Source organism: Eumetopias jubatus, unplaced genomic scaffold (assembly GCF_037043125.1).
Source record: "Eumetopias jubatus isolate StellerSeaLion01/CBP00866 unplaced genomic scaffold, mEumJub1_p1.0 scaffold_1, whole genome shotgun sequence".
Lineage (NCBI taxonomy): Eukaryota > Metazoa > Chordata > Mammalia > Carnivora > Otariidae > Eumetopias > Eumetopias jubatus.
The window spans coordinates 103972649-103991038 of NW_028274807.1; the positions used below are offsets into that span (position 1 = coordinate 103972649).

Sequence of the window (18390 nt, forward strand, 5' to 3'; positions counted from 1 at the left end):
CTCAAATTTCTGTTTTCAGCTTTTTTTAAGAAAACACTAAAACTTAATTTCCTAGATGCTACAAATCCTTTTAGGTAGACAAGCTAAAAATAATTAAAAAGCCTAAATTCATATAAAATGTGCATTTACAATAGTTACCTTCAGCAGGATAAATGTTTTTGAGGTTGTGTTTTTTTTAATTTTGAAAGCTAATTAATGCAAACTCATAGATTGTGAAATCAATTTGGTAGGTTGTGACCAGGATTTTTAAAATATGAACTAAAATAGAAAATTAAGCACACACTGTAAATAGTATGATCATTTTCTCATAAAAATTGTTTCAGGTTTATTTATACAGTACACAAGTATTATGTACTGGGTCATACTGTTAAGATATATTTTTCAACCACTGTGGACCACGATTAAAAAAAAGTTGAAAGCCACAATAATATAGGGTACCAATAACTGAAAATAACGTTCTCATCAATTTTTTAGTACTTACAAAGTTTCTTTGTAATTCCTGCATACTGTTTCGCATATTTAACATCATTCGGTCCATTGCCTGAAAAGGGTTGACATCTGTACGCTACAGGATATTAGGAAGTATGTTATTAACTATTAGTACAACACAAAAGAAGCAAATCAACCTTCCCAAAACAGCTGAAATTTTTTTTTCTTGATTTACGCAGTGGGAGCTCATGCAGCACTCAACCAGGCAAAGATAATTTAAGGACTATACAAAAAAGCGATTCATTAAAGAAAAAATGGAAGCATATACAAAATCTCAAACAGCCAACATATAAATGATTAGGGAGTTGCAACACTATAAATACCTGCATACATACTCGTGTGTATATACACACATATATACATGCATGAACATATAAACACACATTTATCAACTTTCTCAAAACACAATTTAGTTATATTTAAATACTGGATGGTGTATTCTGGGCGGGGACAACTCTAGCATAGACTAGTTTTCAAGTTTTTCCTTCTTTCCTCTCAATCAATAAAACTTGGGTATAAGATACCAATGTCACTTCCACCAGTATGACACAGCTGATAGAAACTGCCTCTGAGGTCTTTGGCTTTCCTTTACATAAAAGGATCCAAGTGAGAGAGGTTAATTCACTCTACTGGTAGGCCTGGAATTTGCTGCCTACCACAGAAGGCTCAGTAGAACATTCCCTTTAGGCACAGCATATGCTTCTTTAGAAGAATAGTTAATTCTTCTAGAACTGTGGTTTCTTAGTCAAAACTGATTTTGACTCCCAGGGGACATTTGTTCATAATTACATTCATTTTTGTGTGTCACAACTGAGGCGGGTGTATGACCGTCATCTGCTGAGAAAAGGTCAGGGACACTGCTAAAATCCTACAAAGACTGGACAGCCCCCCTAGAACAAGAATTTTCTAGTCTAAAATTTTGTCAATGGTGTCAGGGGCTGAGAAGCTCTGCTCTAGAAAAATCTGCTATTGATTTTAAGTTTTACCATAAGAACACTCATGAGAAATTAAAAAGTGAAGCACACATTTTAGGGTGCCACCTGACGTATTGTTTACTATTATAAAACAGAAGGAGCGTTTGATTTAAGGAACTCCTCTACTCAAACAGAAGTCTTCTGAATCCTGTAAGGCACTGTAGTTCAATGCCAGTATTTCTGGCATTCTCTAGAGATTCTTTTGCTGTATGCCAAGCTGGGACTCAATAAAGAATTATCAAAGGCCTGTCTATGTCTCTGCCTTCCAATGGGTTTTTATTACTTGTAACAAAGGGAAACAGATGGGAAAACCAAATTCTCCTTTAGAACCTGCATTTAACACCACAGGGAACAACAACGGCACATTTAGGAGATACTGATATATCTTTGGGTACACAAAGGACTGCAGTAGAATTAATCTGCATTTCAGAGATTCAACACAATTCAGGAAACATTCTAAACACTTTGTTTCAACACCAGGTTGAGAAATCAGGGCTATATATAAGAGATACAATTCATGAGAGTTGGAAGGGCTAGCCCAAATGAGAATTGGAGAAGAGGGAAGAAAAGATCAGATGTTTGGGTATATTCTGCCCTTTTCTCAATTCACTGTCAAATCAAAATGTATCTGTACTTGCTGTGGGGTGGCCCAACACCTTGGAGTGACAAAAAGCGTGGGTACAAATTAGAGGTAAGATTCCAGTGGGCTCCTAAGGTCTTTGGGAACTTTGTACCATGTTCTTCTCTCTGCATGAATGTTTTTATCCTGACTCTCAGCATAGTTTCTTCTCATCATTCCAGTATCACCTCCTTAAAAAGGCCAGCTGCAAAAGTAATCTCTGCTTCACCTCCCATCTGTCATTGTATCATTGCCCTTCTTCATCTCCTTCAGAGTACTTTGAAGTACTTTATCTGAAATTATTTTGTTGTTTATTGCCTGTTTTTCCATTCTGTAGAAATCACCTTTGTGAAGGCAGGGCTATCTTCTCTGTCTTATTCACTACTATATTCTCAATACTTTTAAAATAATTCCTGGCAGGGATGCCTGGGTGGCTCAGTCGGTTAAGCGGCTGCCTTCGGCCCGGGTCATGATCCCAGGGTCCTGGGATCGAGTCCCACATCGGGCTCCTTGCTCAGCAGGGAGCCTGCTTCTCCCTCTCTCTCCTTCTGCTTGTGCTCTCTCTGTCAAATAAATAAAATCTTTAAAAAAAAATAAAAAAAATAAAAAAATAATTCCTGGCACATAAGGAGGGCTCAATAAATATTTGCTGAATGAATGAACAAATTAGCTCTAGCTCAGCTCAAACCCATATGTTCAATTGTTCACCAGATAAATCCACCTGGACATACATGGATGCCTCAAATGCCCAACACCCCAAACTGAAATGATCCTTTGACCGCCCCTGCTCTCATTCTATATGAATGCACTGTTCCTTAGCTCAGTGGCATTCCCATCTAGCTAATTCCTCATACCAAAAAAATGGGCATAATACTTTCCTTTTCCCTCTCTACTTTCCTTTCAACCCAGTAAATCCCAAAGTTTTACCCATTCACCTCTTTAACTCTCAAATGAGACACCACAGCCATTGCCCAAGTAGAAGCCATTACTAATATTTCCCAGAGCACTTCAACGGCCTCCTGGCCTCCCTGCCTCAAATATGGTCCTTCCTAATCTCTCCTTCCCTTGAAGGTACAATAATCTTTCAAAAACGAGAACCTGCCTCTATCACCATTTTGGTGAAAATTCATCAACTGCTTCCCCTGTTCTTAAGATAATGTCCACAGTCCTTACCAGGACAAAAGAAGTCCCTGGTTACCATCCATCCCATCTTTATCTACTCTCCAACTCATGCTCCAGGGCCAAGTGATCCTAACATCTTTGAGCTCCCTAGCCACCAGGTCTTTGCACATGCTGTTTCTTCTGTGTTGAACACTCTTTTTCTCCTCTCCCTTCTTTTCCTGGCTAATTCCTATTCAACCTTAAGGTTCCAGAAATCTCTGATTAACCTCCACACCACCACCCTAATACATCAAAAGGTCTGGGTAACAGGTTTTTTTCTATCTGTGCTTCCACAGCATGCTGAACTTCCTGATCATTTTACTGATAACTCTGTGCTATAACTGCTTTTTTTAATTTGTCATTTGTCCCACTGAAGACTCTGGTCAGAAAGGACAAATGTGGCATGTCAAACTTTAAGGAGACAAATGGCTTAAGTCTAATACAATAAGAAGAAACTTTTTCATAAGAGAATAGATGCATCCACAGGAAATGTTCCAAAGTCATGCTATTCTCTGCTACTCCTCAGGCTGCTGCTTTTAAGTGTATTAGAAACTAGCATCACAGAAAAGAAACAGGAGTGGGAGAAAAGCTGGTTGTAGAATAGTCATTCTTAGATGTGGGAATGGAAAAAGCAGCATGAACAAACTAACTTTAGAGTCCTAGAAAAAGCAGAAAATCTGAGCTTCTCCAAATGTGCTCCTCTAGCTACAGTTTGGTGCTTTAGCATCTTTTGGAAAGTCATAAGCATGTGGAAGTGTCCAAACTTTCAAACAAACTATGGGGATCCCTTTTGTTATTCAAGTGAATATTCATCTATTAAACTGTATTTTTTCTTTTTTTGAGACTGATTTTATATATGCTGATATGACTTAGTTCAGAAAAAAACATGCCTGAATACTCTAAGATTAATACACAAACAGGTTTCACTACAAATTCTAAAAAGCTATTTTGAAAATAAGTGAAACTGCATGCCAATTCATTTTGCTTGAGTTAATGAAACACAAATATTTGTCAGAAAATATTGCTAAAATGGTTTGTGTCTCATGATACGAACCATACCACCAAAACTGCCAAAAGGCACAAGAGAATTCATTGCCTAGAAAAAAAAATTCAGTTAATTTTGGTTATGATATTTATTATATAGTAATCCCCAAAAGAGAAAGAAATGTACTATATAATCACATAGTTCAGAGCTGACAAAGTTTTAAATCATTTAATAAAAAAATCCTCAACATGTATTTTAAAAACTATCCACTTATTATTCATCATAGAACCTGACAGGAGCCTGGCAGACAAATAGGGAGACCATATACCACTTTTATTTTTTTTTTTTTAAAGATTTTATTTATTTATTCATGAGAGACAGAGAGAGAGAGAGAGAGAGAGAGAGAGAGAAGCAGAGGGAGAAGCAGGCTCCCAAGGAGCAGGGAGCCCGATGTGGGACTCGATCCCAGGACCCTGGGATCATGACCTGAGCTGAAGGCAGACGCTTAACCATCTGAGCCACCCAGGCGCCCCATATACCACTTTTAAATATGACTACTGTAGTATTTACCAAAGGCAGTTGAAAGAAAAAGTCTTTGCTATAGATTAATACAAACATTTCTCAAAGGAAATGCAAATTCACACCAAAATTAAAACATAAGGTACAATTATTAAGATCTCATCTTTCCTTTGCTCAACTATTCCATATTTTTTAAAAGATGAGTTAAACTTGTTTATAACCGATTAAAAATAAGCAATTATCTACATTAGTAACATTTCAAAAGTAGAGATATTGGGCAAAAAAATTAATGAATACCTCCTAAGAACTAATACACGGAATAAAAAAAAAAACTTCAGAAAGCATCACATACAGATTTAAAAATATGTAGGGTCTTTTTTTTTTATGATTTTATTTATTTATTTGACAGAGACACAGCAAGAGAGGGAACACAAGCAGGGGGAGTGGGAGAGGGAGAAGCAGGCTTCCCGCGGAGCAGGGAGCCCGATGCAGGGCTTCATCCCAGGACCCTGGGATCATGACCTGAGCCGAAGGCAGACGCTTAACGACTGAGCCACCCAGGCGCCCCGGTAGGGTCTTTGATAGGCAAAAGAATATTATAGAATTATCTAATAGTTCACAAGTTGTATTCCTCAGTAGGTACAGATAAGTAAAAATAAAATTTTAGACAGACATATATACAAATTAAAAACTTTCATTACTTAGAAGTTTCAAATATTGAAAATTAAATTTTGGGGTAAATGGTATATGTAAAATTTTACCATCATTCAGTAATATTTTTTCCTTGTGTAAATTTTGTTGAAAAATAGAAAAAACTGTGTATTTATATTAAATTTTATAATAAATTATATCAGATGATATATATTTATACTACATATTTAGAACAGTAATCTCCAAAGTGTATTGGACGCATCAATACAATTTCTCTATTTCTTTTCACTGAAAATAAAAACATTGTAGATTGACTCTGGTGCTATCACTCAATCTAAATGTTAGATGGTTGCATGTCATACCTTGAATTATAAGCATTTACAGATTAAATTATCTAGTTTTAGGGGCATCTGGGTGGCTCAGTTGGTTGGGCAGCGGAGTCTTGATTTCAGTTGGGGACATGATCTCAGGGTCGTGGTATCAAGCCCCAAGATGGGGTCAGCACTCAGTGCATAGTCTACTTGTCCCTCTCCCTCTGCCCCTCCCTCTGCTCCTCCCCCTTCTCATACTCTAACTCTAAAATGAATAGGTAAAATCTAAAAAATTTAAAAATTAAAAAAAAAACCTAGTTTTAAACAAAACTAATCCTCTCAAAATGGACAAGTGGCTTAAAAATATCCCCATAAAGAAATCATGAACTGAAGAAAATGCTAATATAAACAAGAAAATATACATAGCTGATGCTTCCCCTACTTTTGTAGGAGTCTTTGTTTTCCTTCATAAAATGGCTGACAAAGATGACAAATGTCAGAGAGGGCCTGGGTGGCTCAGTTGGTTAAGCATCTGACTGTTGATTTCAGCTTAGGTCACAGTCTCAGGGTCATGAGATCAAGCCCAGAATCAGGCTGTGCGCTGGGTATGGAGCCTGCTTAAGATTCTCTCTCTCCCTCCCCGCTGCCAAAAAAGACAAATGTCAAGTAATGGGCCAAAAATAAAGAAAAAATTATCAAGATGTCTATCTGAAATACAGATTTTCATCCACTATGCTTAAAGGCAACAGCATAATGGCTCACTGCTTAATCAAAACACTCATTTAAAAACTTGTAGCTTAGGGCACCTAGGTGGTTCAGTCGGTTAAGCTTCGGACTCTTTCATTTCAACCTCTTCATTTCCACTCAGGTCATGATCTCAGGGTCCTGGGATCCAGTCCCGTGCTCAGCACCAGGCTCCACACTGAGTCTGCTTAGGATTCTCTCTCTCCCTTTCCCTCTGCCCCTCCCCACACTCATGTGCACTCTCTCAAATAAGAAAAATCTTTAGAAATATTTAAGAAAACTTTACAGCTTCACTAGAGGGAGAAAGATTTCAATGAATTTTTATTAGTTTAAATGGACTAGAACAGCAGCATGCTCAAAAAAGCTGGTTGTTCTCTTGGCTGTGTTCTTTTCAAATAGCAGCAGTGTTTCCCATCTTCTGCAGTAAATTTCTAATTTCTGTTCCTACTTTCACATCTAGTTATAAAACACAGACTTAGAAAAGTTCAAGTTGGCATAGAAGTCTTTCGTTGCTATTGTTTGTTTGTTTTTGTTTATTTATTTTTGCTATTACCTTAGTATAAATTATAAAATGAGTTTTGGCTAAAAGAGAGGCTGAATGTGCCTTGGAAAATCTGCTGTAACTCTGTTGTAAATCTATATTTTAAAAAATTATTACTGCCCTAGGACAATACTCAGTACTCTTGGCTGGCAAAGTGTTTTCATACAGCTTGAACAAGAAAAAAGTGCATTGGTGTTAGCATTCTAACATAGCTGATACGATATAATGTCTTTTTTTTTTTTAAGATTTTATTTATTTGACACAGAGAGAGACAGTGAGAGAGGGAACACAAGCAGGGGGAGTGGGAGAGGGAGAAGCAGGCTTCCCGCGGAGCAGGGAGCCCGATGTGGGGCTTGATCCCAGGACCCTGGAATCATGACCTGAGCCGAAGGCAGACACTTAATGACTGAACCACCCAGGTGCCCCTAATGTCTCTTTTTCCATTGGGAATAAAATCGTCACTTCTTCCTTCTTCCACAAAAGCTACAAGTAGCTCATTTACGCACATAAATACAAAGTACTATATAGAGTCTTACTTCTGCCTTGCTATGGTTATAGCAGATAGACAAAATATTTCAATGCTCATGTTAAAGACAAAATTTCAGAATGTCTTTATAAGTGATATTTCTGCCCTCCTTGATAATTTTTCCTTAGATCTTAATTTTATTTATTTTTTTTATTTTTTATTGTTATGTTAATCACCATATATTACATCATTTGTTTTGGTGTAGTGTTCCATGATTCATTGTTTGTTCATAACACCCAGTGCTTCACGCAGAACGTGCCCTCTTTAATACCCATCACCAGGCTAACCCATCCCCCTACCCTCCTCCCCTCTAGAAACCTCAGTTTGTTTTTCAGAGTCCATCATCTCTCCTGGTTCGTCTCCCCCTCTGACTTACTCCCCTTCATTCTTCCCTTCCTGCTATCTTCTTCTTTTTCTTTTTTCTTAAAATATGTTGCGTTATTTGTTTCAGAAGTACAGATCTGTGATTCAACAGTCTTACACAATTCACAGCGCTCACCGTAGCACATACCCTCCCCAATGTCTATCACCCAGCCACCCCATCCCTCCCACCCCCGACCACTCCAGCAACCCTCAGTTTGTTCCTGAGATTAAGAATTCCTCATATCAGTGAGGTCATATGATACATGTCTTTCTCTGATTGACTTATTTCACTAAGCATAACACCCTCCAGTTCCATCCACGTCGTTGCAAATGGCAAGATCTCATTCCTTTTGATGGCTGCATAATATTCCATTGTGTATATATACCACTTCTTCTTTATCCATTCATCTGTCGATGGACATCTTGGCTCTTTCCACAGTTTGGCTATTGTGGACATTGCTGCTATAAACACTGGGGTGCACATACCCCTTCAGGTCCCTACATTTGTATCTTTGGGGTAAATACCCAGTAGTGCAATTGCTGGATCGAATGGTAGCTCTAATTTCAACTGTTTGAGGAACCTCCATACTGTTTTCCAGAGTGGTTGCACCAGCTTGCATTCCCACCAACAGTGTAGGAGGGTTCCCCTTTCTCCACATCCCCGCCAACATCTGTCGTTCCCTGACTTGTTAATTTTAGCCATTCTGACGGGTGTGAGGTGGTTCCTTAGATCTTAATTTTAGACTTTGGAAATTGATAGCCCCAGATGTAAAAAAAACATATATATAAAAATACCACTATTCAGTAATTGAAAGAAAACAATTGGAATATGAGTAACACATGTTGGAATAATAAGAAAAAGAATGTGAAAGTTTCACTTATATGGTAAATCTAATTTTATCCACCAAACTTCTTAGGATTATTTGAAATATTCAGCCTCTCTTTTAGCCAAAACTTATTTTTTTCCTGTATATTTATAATTTATACTGGCGAGATATGGCTCACCTTTTCTTCCCTAGGTTGCGATACATATGACATATTTATGTCTAAGTATGAAAGACTTAGGTAATAGCAAAAATTAATTAACTAATTAAGAGAAAACAAAACCAGAAACTCCTGTGGATTTTTATTCTAGAACTGTCATTCCTGAGTTTGAAAAAGCAATAGAAATAAAATGAAAAGAGAAGAAAATAAGATATATTAGCATCCTGGATTTTTTTTTTAGTTGAATATGTTTGTAACCTCCTAGGTTTCCTCTCAGATAAAACTTACGAAAATATTCTGTAGTTATGCAAGGATTTAAATACAGTTAAAAGTTAATTTAAGTTTTGAAGGCCCCCCAAGGTAGCCATGCAGAACAAACTATAGACACTTATGAAAACTAATGCTCTAAGTTTGGCTTATAATACATAACTCTATGGTCCTAAAGTTTTGGTAGTGCAGTGGAATTTCATACAGCTAACAGTTCATTGTTAAAGGATTCAGCTTTCCAACAAGTCCACCTTTTTATATAATAGTTATTTCTATAACATAAGCATTATTCATATCCTAACATCATAAATAATATTCTTCTGTAATAATTTTCTTCAAATTCTATAGGACCTTCTCACTAACTTAAAATAAAGAACTTACAGTCAAGGAATTTTCGCCATCATCATGTCTCATATGATTATGAGCTCTTCCTCTACCATCAGAGATGCTGAGCAAGTCTCTTCCAAAAGGTTCAGAAAAACTTCTCATCATCTGTCGCATACTTTCTCGGTGTGCAAGAAAAGAATCACTGTTGAAAATACATATAATCATCTAAGTGTAAGGGTTGGAATTTAAATAATAAGTAGGCAGCTAAATACTACAAAGAATTATTTTGGGTTGATATGCTTGTTAAAGAGACAAAAGAAGAGTTTAGGTGAATGGAATTATCTCACAAAGACCCATTATTCATGAATACAAAAACTGTTCCATTTGCTATCTACTATAATTAATCTATGTATAATAAAAATAAACCTCTATTTAACCCTTACTGTATAAAAATGACAAATACAAAGTAACACATCTCAGGTAGCTTAAGCCAGCAGTAAGGGAAATGGCAAAAAAAAAAAAAAAAAAGGACTGAAAAATACTGCTACCAGGTAGAGGTCATTTTAGGCAGTCAAAAATATAAATTCTAGTAAGAACCAATAAAGAATGCTAGCTTATTTATTTTTTTAACTCTTATTTATGGAATATGAGCACTGTATTTTTTATTTGTGTCATTTCTCTTGTATAAAATAACGAGGAGTGGGATTGTATGATTAACTTTATAAAAAATGTGAACTAAGAGTTCTAGTTGTGCTACATTCTTACTGATAGTTGGTATTGTCAGTCTTTAATTTTAGCCATTTGAGTGGTGGTGTAATAGTATCTCATATTTTGTATGTCATTCATAGATCTTCTTTGATAAAATATGTATTCAAATTTTTTCCCTATTTTAAAAAACCAGGTTGTTTTTCTTATTGTTATAGACTTATAAGAGTTCTTTATATATTGTAGACATAAGACTTTGATCAGATATTTGTCTTGTAAGTATTCTTTTCCTAGTCTTGGTCTTGCCTTTTCATTTTCTTAACATCAACTTATTCAGCCACATAGCTATGGATCTTTGCTAGGTCTTCAGTTTTCACCAGACTAGGACCTTTGTGTAGTAGTTTTATTTCTGAGTTTTCTCTGTCTTTCATCTTTAATTTCAATTCTTATAACATTTTACATATTTCTATAAGCTGCTTTCAATTGTTTTTAGGAGACTACGGGAAGTACAATTTTTAAAATGAAGGGACAAGTTGGAATAGGAAGTCAGAATTAGACAATCTGAGGGAAGTATGGTTAAAAAAAGTAAATTCTGTTATTTTAATGTACCTTCTGAATTTACCCTGTGAAAGTTAAAAGGCTTCCATTTTTATTTTATATCTAATATGAGAAATTTATTTGCGGTTTCCTCACAAAGTATTTGATATTATTAAATTTAATTTGTTAGGAATATTATATATGTGTGGTAGCCAGCTTCTAAGATGGCCCCCAATGATCCCCTTCCCTTAAGGATGGGCTGGATTTACTGACTTGTCTCTAATAGAATGTGTCTTCTGCTTGGGCATTGTCTTAGCAAGATGACTCACTCTGGGGCAAGCAGCTGCTATGCTATTAGGCAGCCTGGTGAGGCCTACGTAAGTCAGCTCTTTAGAAGCAGATTTTTGAGACCAGTCAACAACCACGTGAAAGAACTTGGAAGTAAATTCTCTATCAGTCAAGCCTTGAGATAACTGCAGCCTTGACTCACAACTTGATGCAGCCTCCTAAGAAGCCCTGAGTCACAACCACCTAGGTAAGCTGCTCCTGGATTTCTAACCAATAGAAATTATATAATAAATGTTTGTTGTTTTAAGCTACTAAATTACAGCAGCAATAGATTACTAATACATATTACATCCCAAGGAACAGTGCATAACACATCTAAAACTGTTCCCATTCTAAGTCTTCAATTTTACTGGTTTTTTATCTAAAGACTGGGAGGGAAATGAATGCAAATCTTTAAAAATCAGTAGTTTATCTGTAGGTCTGTTACAGCATTGTGAGAAATTTTTTTTTTTTTAGATTTTCACCAAATTTTGAGACTGTTTGGGATGGTACAAATTAAAATATAAGCTTCTATAAACCTCAGGAGGATGGCGTTTCTCAGACAGGTAGTCTTACTCTAGAGCAGTTGAAATTAAGGCACAAGAAGCCCATGAAACTGTTGATTAGAAGCTATAAGTCTCATGTATTAAAACACTTGAGCCAGAGAAAACCAACTGGTGTAAATGAGTACCCCTTCTCCAATCAAAAGTCACTAAGGAAGAGGTTCAGAACTGCAGGTACTGACTGCAATGCAGCTGCTTCTCTATGTAGCATGTACCCAGGTGAGTAGAGACTTTAAGAATGGTAAGCAACTCTCCTCAAAAATGATGGAGAGACCATCTGATATACAGAATGGTTCAAATTCAATAAACATTTATCATGTATACTGTGTGGCAAGCACAGAAGCTGATTACTGATCTAGAGGAACTTATAGTCTGACAGAGAAATGAGACATATGTTTTAAAATTAAGATTATAAACCTTGGATATTAATTTAGCTAATGTAAGAAAATGCCATAAATTTAGTGATTTAAAGCAACAAATTTACACTTTTACAGTTCAGGGGGTCAGAAGCCCATAATGGATACCACTGGGCTACAATCAAGGCGTTGGCAGGGCTGGTTCATTCTGGAGGCTGTGGGGGAAATCTGTTTCTTCCTTGCCTTTTTTCAAGCTTCTAGAGACTGCCCATATTCCTTGGCTTGTGACCCCCCCCCCTTTTTTTTCCATTTTCAAAGCCAGCAGCATAGCATCTTCAAATCTCTGACTCTTCCACATTTAAAGGACGCTTGTGATTAAATTGAGCCTACAGGGTACTCCAGGTTAATCTCTTATTTTAAGGTGATTAATAATCTTAATTTCATCTGTAACCTTAATTCCTCCTTGTCATGTAAATTAACATATTCACAAATTCTGGGGATTAGGACATGGATATCTTTGGGAGAAGGGGAATTATTCCACCTACTACAGATATATTCCTAAAGTCACATTATTTAAAGCAATTTCCAACTGTTCCTCTCAGTCTGCATAAAAGTCTTAGAAGATTGAAATGCTATAAAATACGGCCAGTGATTAACCCGGCACGAGAACACTGAATGGGATTTCTATGACTGATGATTAAAACAGTAAAAAGAACATAAACCTATTTTACAACAAGCCAAAAGAGATCCTGAAAGCATCAGCTCCTGAAGTATCCACCTCAATGGCAGCATTCCCTCTGCACTAAATGGCCTGATTTGTAACCATTATTTCTTCTTATAATTCAAGGTGACTTTTGAGATCCTTTCTTAGAATACTAAATGATTACAAAGTTAAAAAAAAGAAAAGTAAGTAAGAACTTACAAAATCCATACCAATGAAAACTACTTTCTGTTCTTATGTAGCAAAGTAAGACATCTATTATTACTCCCCATCCCACCAAACCCATTTCCCGACACTCTGAGCTACTGTCTCCTTCCCTTTAGCAGTTAAAATCTTCCACTAGTCATCTATATTTGTATCCTTTATTTCCTTGGAGTACATTCACTTTATTTTACAAATGCCCCTTTCCTTCCCTTCACTTCTGCATTACAACTCCAAGGATTCCAACTACTGAAACCCAAAGTCATTCCTGTTCCTTGAATACTCAGCATCTCTAACTTTGGAGCAATGTACTGTTCAGAGCCTTGTTTGATAAATGCCTCCTTTAAATTCTCCTTTCATTGTTCATTTTCCTTCTCATTTCCTTCTCACCCTTGACAGAGCTTCCTGAGTGTCACAGATAGATAACTGGTGTGTCAGCCTTGAAGCAACCAGTTGGGGCCTGAGCCAGCCAAAGCCCCTGGCACTGGTTACTTCTTTCTTTCATCAGTCTTTCCTTCTTGTACCCCAAGGTGCTTTGCAAATATTTTCTAACTGTGAGTGACATTAAAATGTTAAAAAGTACTGTCTCCTAAAGACATACAGTCCCCAACTTACGACGGTTTGACTTAAGATTTTTGGAATTATGACGGTGTGAGAATGCTACACATTCAATAGAAACTGCGCTTGGAATTTTGCATTTTGATCTTCTCCTGGGCTAGCAATATGTGGTACCACACTCTCTGGTGATGCTGAGCCACAGCAGCAGCTGCAGTTCCCAGTCAGTCACGGGATCATGAAGGCCAACAGCCAATGCACTGATAACCTCTGTGCCCATACAACCATTCAGATTTTCATTTTCAGTACAGTAGTCAATAAATTACATGAGATATTCAACACTTTACTGGAAATTAGGCTTTATGTTAGATGATTTTGCCCAACTGTAGGCTAATGTAAGCATTCTAAGCACGTTAAGGTAGGCTTGGCTAGGCTAAGCTATCGTGTTCAGTAGGTTAGGTGGATTAAATGCCTTTCAAATCACACTATTTTCAATTTACAGTGGGTTTATCAGGATGTAACTCCATCTTAAATTGAGGGAGATCTGTACTTTTTCTGGGCTTTATGCTTCATCTGTTCTTGTTTTCCCTGGCCTCTGTAGGGCTAATTCCTTTTAACTTGAACATGCTTAAAAATCACCAGAGGCACTTATTAAAATTCAGATTCCTGAAACATATACCCAAGGATTTTTGATTCATTGTATCTGGGGCATGGCCCAATTAATCTGCATTTAAGCAAGCGTTTCTATTAATCCTAATGCAGACAGTCCAAGAACCTCACATGAATAAACACTAATCCTCTTCAACCATTTTATCAGGGACCTCTAGTTCAATTTCTGCTTGTTTTGATGTAAACGGTCTCCATTTATTTAACAAATATTTAATAAATATTTACTGGATACCTATGTAAAAGGCACTGTGCCAGGAAGTGGGAAATAGAGCCCTGCTCTTACAATAGAAATTGTAATACTTTCTAAAATACTCAGAGTATAAATTATAAATAACAATAAAGTAATTTTTGGACATTTGCCTACTACATTGTAGTAAGTCTTTAATCTAACATTTCCAACACTGTCTGTTTCCCTAACCAGCTCTTCCTCTCTATGTCTCTTTTTCTATTAAGGGCACAGCCATTATTCTCCAAGTTATCCAACTCAAAACTTCAGGAATGGGCCAGATGTTAGTTGGGTTTTAATCTGTCCTGTGCTAGCTTCAAGAGAGGAAACAGGTGAACTCTGGTTCCATGGGAAGAATAAAGGAGATGGCAAGTGGTCTAGTTCAATCTCCCTCTATCAAGAAAAGTTGAGGTTGGTTTACTTCTGAATTATCATGACTTCTTATATCTTACTATTTCTTTTCTGGATTCTAACATCTAGTAATTTGAGCAGAGTAAATTTTTAGTAGTCATGTCTAAGTTTCTTTCACACCCGAACTGAAACAGTGGCTTATCTGGGTATACAATTCTAAATCATTTCTCCTATTTTGAGGATCTATATTGCTTCACTATCTTCCTTACTTAGTGTTAAGAGAAGAGTGATGACAATCTGGTTCTCATTCTTTCTAAAGAATCTACACTCTCAGGGCCCCTTGGTGGTTCAATCAGTTGAATGTCTGCCTTCAGCTCAGGTCATGATCACAGGGTCCTAGGATCAAGCCCTGCATCAGGGCTCCCTGCTCAGCAGGGAGTCTGCCTCTCCCCTTGCTCATGCTCTCTCAAATAAATAAATAAAATCTTAAAAAAAAAATCTACACTCTCTGGAAGATCTATGATTCTTTTCTTTTTAATGTATCAAAATTACATTATTATGCATCTAGGTATAGAATTTAAAAAAAAATCCTGACAACCCTCAAATTTCCCTTTCCAATGTGTGTTCCTAAGGATTTCAGTCTTTGGTTAATTTTACAAATTGTTCTTAAAATATTTCTTTGCATATTTACTATTCTATCTGTTCCTTCTTTGTAGAATTTGAACCCTCTATGATTTTGTCCTACATATTGGAAGAAATGCCTTGGCTCAGTTTCCCAGGTTACTAATTTAGTCTTTGATAGTGAAAATTCTACTTAACTCATTTTTTTTTCATTTTAAAATCAAAATTTTAATTTCTGGTATCTCTGGTTAGTTTTTTTCAAAATGAATGCACTATCCTCTAACATCTCTAAAGTTTTTCACATTTAATCCATTTCAATCTCCTTTCGATGTGCCTTTCTACACTGCAGACACTAGAAAGTTTAAGATTTAGTTTCCTAGACTCTACTGCAGCAAAGTTTCTGGACTTAGGTTTGGCCAGTTGTGGGCCATTATTTGAGAACTGGAAAGTAGAAGTGTGGCAGAGTCTGTAAGTACTAGTACTTCTCTTATTTGGTAAGCATGATCACAGAGGTACACAGTCTTTCTGTAGCAGTGTTATCAGAAGTCCATCACTAGAGCTTATGGGTACTGGGGGTCAGACAAGAGAAATCCATTTTGCTGGTATGGGTCCCCAAAGGTACACCATGACTTTAGAGTTAGCAGCAGTAGCAGCGGCTTCCCAATTCAACAATTCTTAGTGCAAGAAGTGGCCGCTGCTCCCTTTGTGGTCCGGACCTCTGATGTGGCTTTGGGAGTCATTCGTGAAAGTTCAATCTAGAGTCTGTTTCTTAGACCATCACAAAGATTCTCTAAGCTGTTTAAAGGCCTGTAATAAATTCTTTTCTGCCTAAAGTCAGGAAATTTTGTTTTCTGCAACTGAGCCAATGTAAGTAGGAAAGTACACATTTACGTTTGTCAGCTTTAATCCCATTCCAGCACTTTTCAGTATTATTGACTATTCAAACTATTTTATCATTTTTCTTTTAAGTACTCTTCACTATCTTCTTTTCTACTTTCTTTTCTTTCCCTCAAAAGGCAGGCATAGGTCACCACTATTGAGAGTCAAAGGGGAAATTTTTTTAAAATTCAAGTTAAAAAGTCTTGCTACTGACTATTGATAATAAAATAACATACAGAAACTATTGTTTGTCTTTTCTGTTAGATTAAAAGCTTCTTGAAGAAAGGGAACATCTCTCTCTCTCTCTCTCTCTCTCTCTTGCTCAATCCACTATCCAAAATCAGCCTGCAGACGTTTCTTTCCTGACTGATGGAACAATAACGAAGAAAGGACAGGAAAAGAGCCATCAAAAACTTTTCAGCGCTTTCAAAAGAATGTAAATGGAATATTATGCGACCTTTAAAAGAGCAAGACAGATGTTTATGTGCTGACATGGAAGGATTAACAAGATCTATATCTCCATCTGTGTAAAAAATTCATGTATACATGCTTATAAATGTATGGAACATATCCCTAGGAAGCTACATAGCAAACCAGTCACCGTGGTTGCATTCGGGAGGGTAACTAGATGGTTGAGGGCTGAAGGTGAGAGGGAGTCTTTTTTTGGTCTCAATAAGCTATTTTACTGAAGTATAGAACATACAGAAAAGTGTACAGACATAACTGTATAACTCACTGAGGTTTTTTCCCATCTTAAGCATTTTTAAATGCACACTTTAGTGCCAAGTATACTCACATTGTTGTGGAAAGGGAGTCTTAACCGTGTACTCTTCTGTACCTTTTGTTTTTGCCATAAGCATGTATTACATATTCCAAAAACACACTTTTGAAAAAGTAAAGTACCTTGATACCTTATAAAATAAGGTATTAATTACCAAATATTGGACGTTACTGAATTTTAAGATTTAAAAAAAAAATTTTAAAGTCTTCTAGTGCACGTGTAAATATGGAAAATTGATATGGGAAAAGAGTTCTGGAATTCCAAATCATATGCAAATGTTCACTCAAGACTGTATAACTGTGTTTTTCCTAATAGTAATAAAGCTTATCTCAGCAAATCCCACTAAAATTATGCCAATTTATCTTATTCTGTGAAAACCCTAAAATATATTAGCTTGTCAAAGTTTGTGGTGAGATGCTACTAAATTTTATGTCTAAATAAAGTAATATTTCCAAACTGTTATTAATTCGGCATTAGTTTTAAAAATATGCTAAAGCAGAAACTGTCCTCCAAAAACACTGTGTAGTTCTGAGGCCTTATTGCCTTGATTAAACTTGGAACAAAATTCCTGAAAACTGAATGTAGAAATTTGTTATGTTTTGAATGACTGAGTCTACCATATATGGTGCAAAGGTGAGTGTTTTTAACTTAAAGAATTTTTTTAAACTACTGTGGTTAACTAACACTGCTTTGCAGTTCAGAAACACAGTATCTCAGCAGTAAAGTTTTACTAAAAATAAAGAACAAGGTGTCAATAGTTCCATCAATCACAATTTAATCTTCTCAGAAAGCAGTGCCATTGCCCAGGTACACTTGATGATATTAGAAAGTACTAAAAAATAAAAAGATGAGTATTCTCTAAATAAATCTAATAGGGAGGCTGTATATGAGAGTGTTTCTAGACTGCTCTCTTCTATAGATCTGTTTATTCTTGTCCAACATAAATTGTTTTAACAGAAACTGTTAAATAGAAAAATGTAGTTAATAATGACTTAAATATAAATAGGTCACCTGCATACCTGACCAACGTGGTAATTTCCAACCACCTCCGCATAAGGACCACTGTTGGTCTGGATGATTGATAACCACTTTACAAATCACTTGTTTGACAAATCCATATTCTAAAAAATTGTAACATGTCAGTACTCTCAATTCTCCGTTTGTACTCCTGCCATAACTCTCTTTTCCTCTACATACCAATCCACTTAGGAACACTGCTGTACTTTCCAGCCTCTTTCCTGCTCACTGACAAATTTTATGCAAAGTCATAAAAGGAAAGTGCTCTCTCCAGTGTGTGTGCAGGTTGAAGATACTCTTATTGCAACTGAATACAAAAATTTCTACAGGAAAATTATTCTTAATCGAATTAGTAACTGAATCTCCCAGAATGAAGAGTTGCTTTAGATAAATGTTGGGTATTAACTGGAAAAACGTAAT

The 18390-nt window shown here is 36.4% G+C and overlaps 1 protein-coding gene across 1 annotated transcript in view; it reads right to left on the reverse strand.

The window, feature by feature from the left end:
- Positions 1 to 18390, reverse strand: part of MLF1 (myeloid leukemia factor 1) — a 32590-nt gene that overhangs the window by 6815 nt on the left and 7385 nt on the right. Inside the window, exons 2-3 of the mRNA XM_028103162.1 lie at positions 9516 to 9663; positions 482 to 565 (exon numbers count right to left, since the gene is read on the reverse strand). Coding sequence (XP_027958963.1) covers positions 482 to 565; positions 9516 to 9663 — 232 coding nt within the window. The remainder of the gene's footprint in view (positions 1 to 481; positions 566 to 9515; positions 9664 to 18390) is intronic.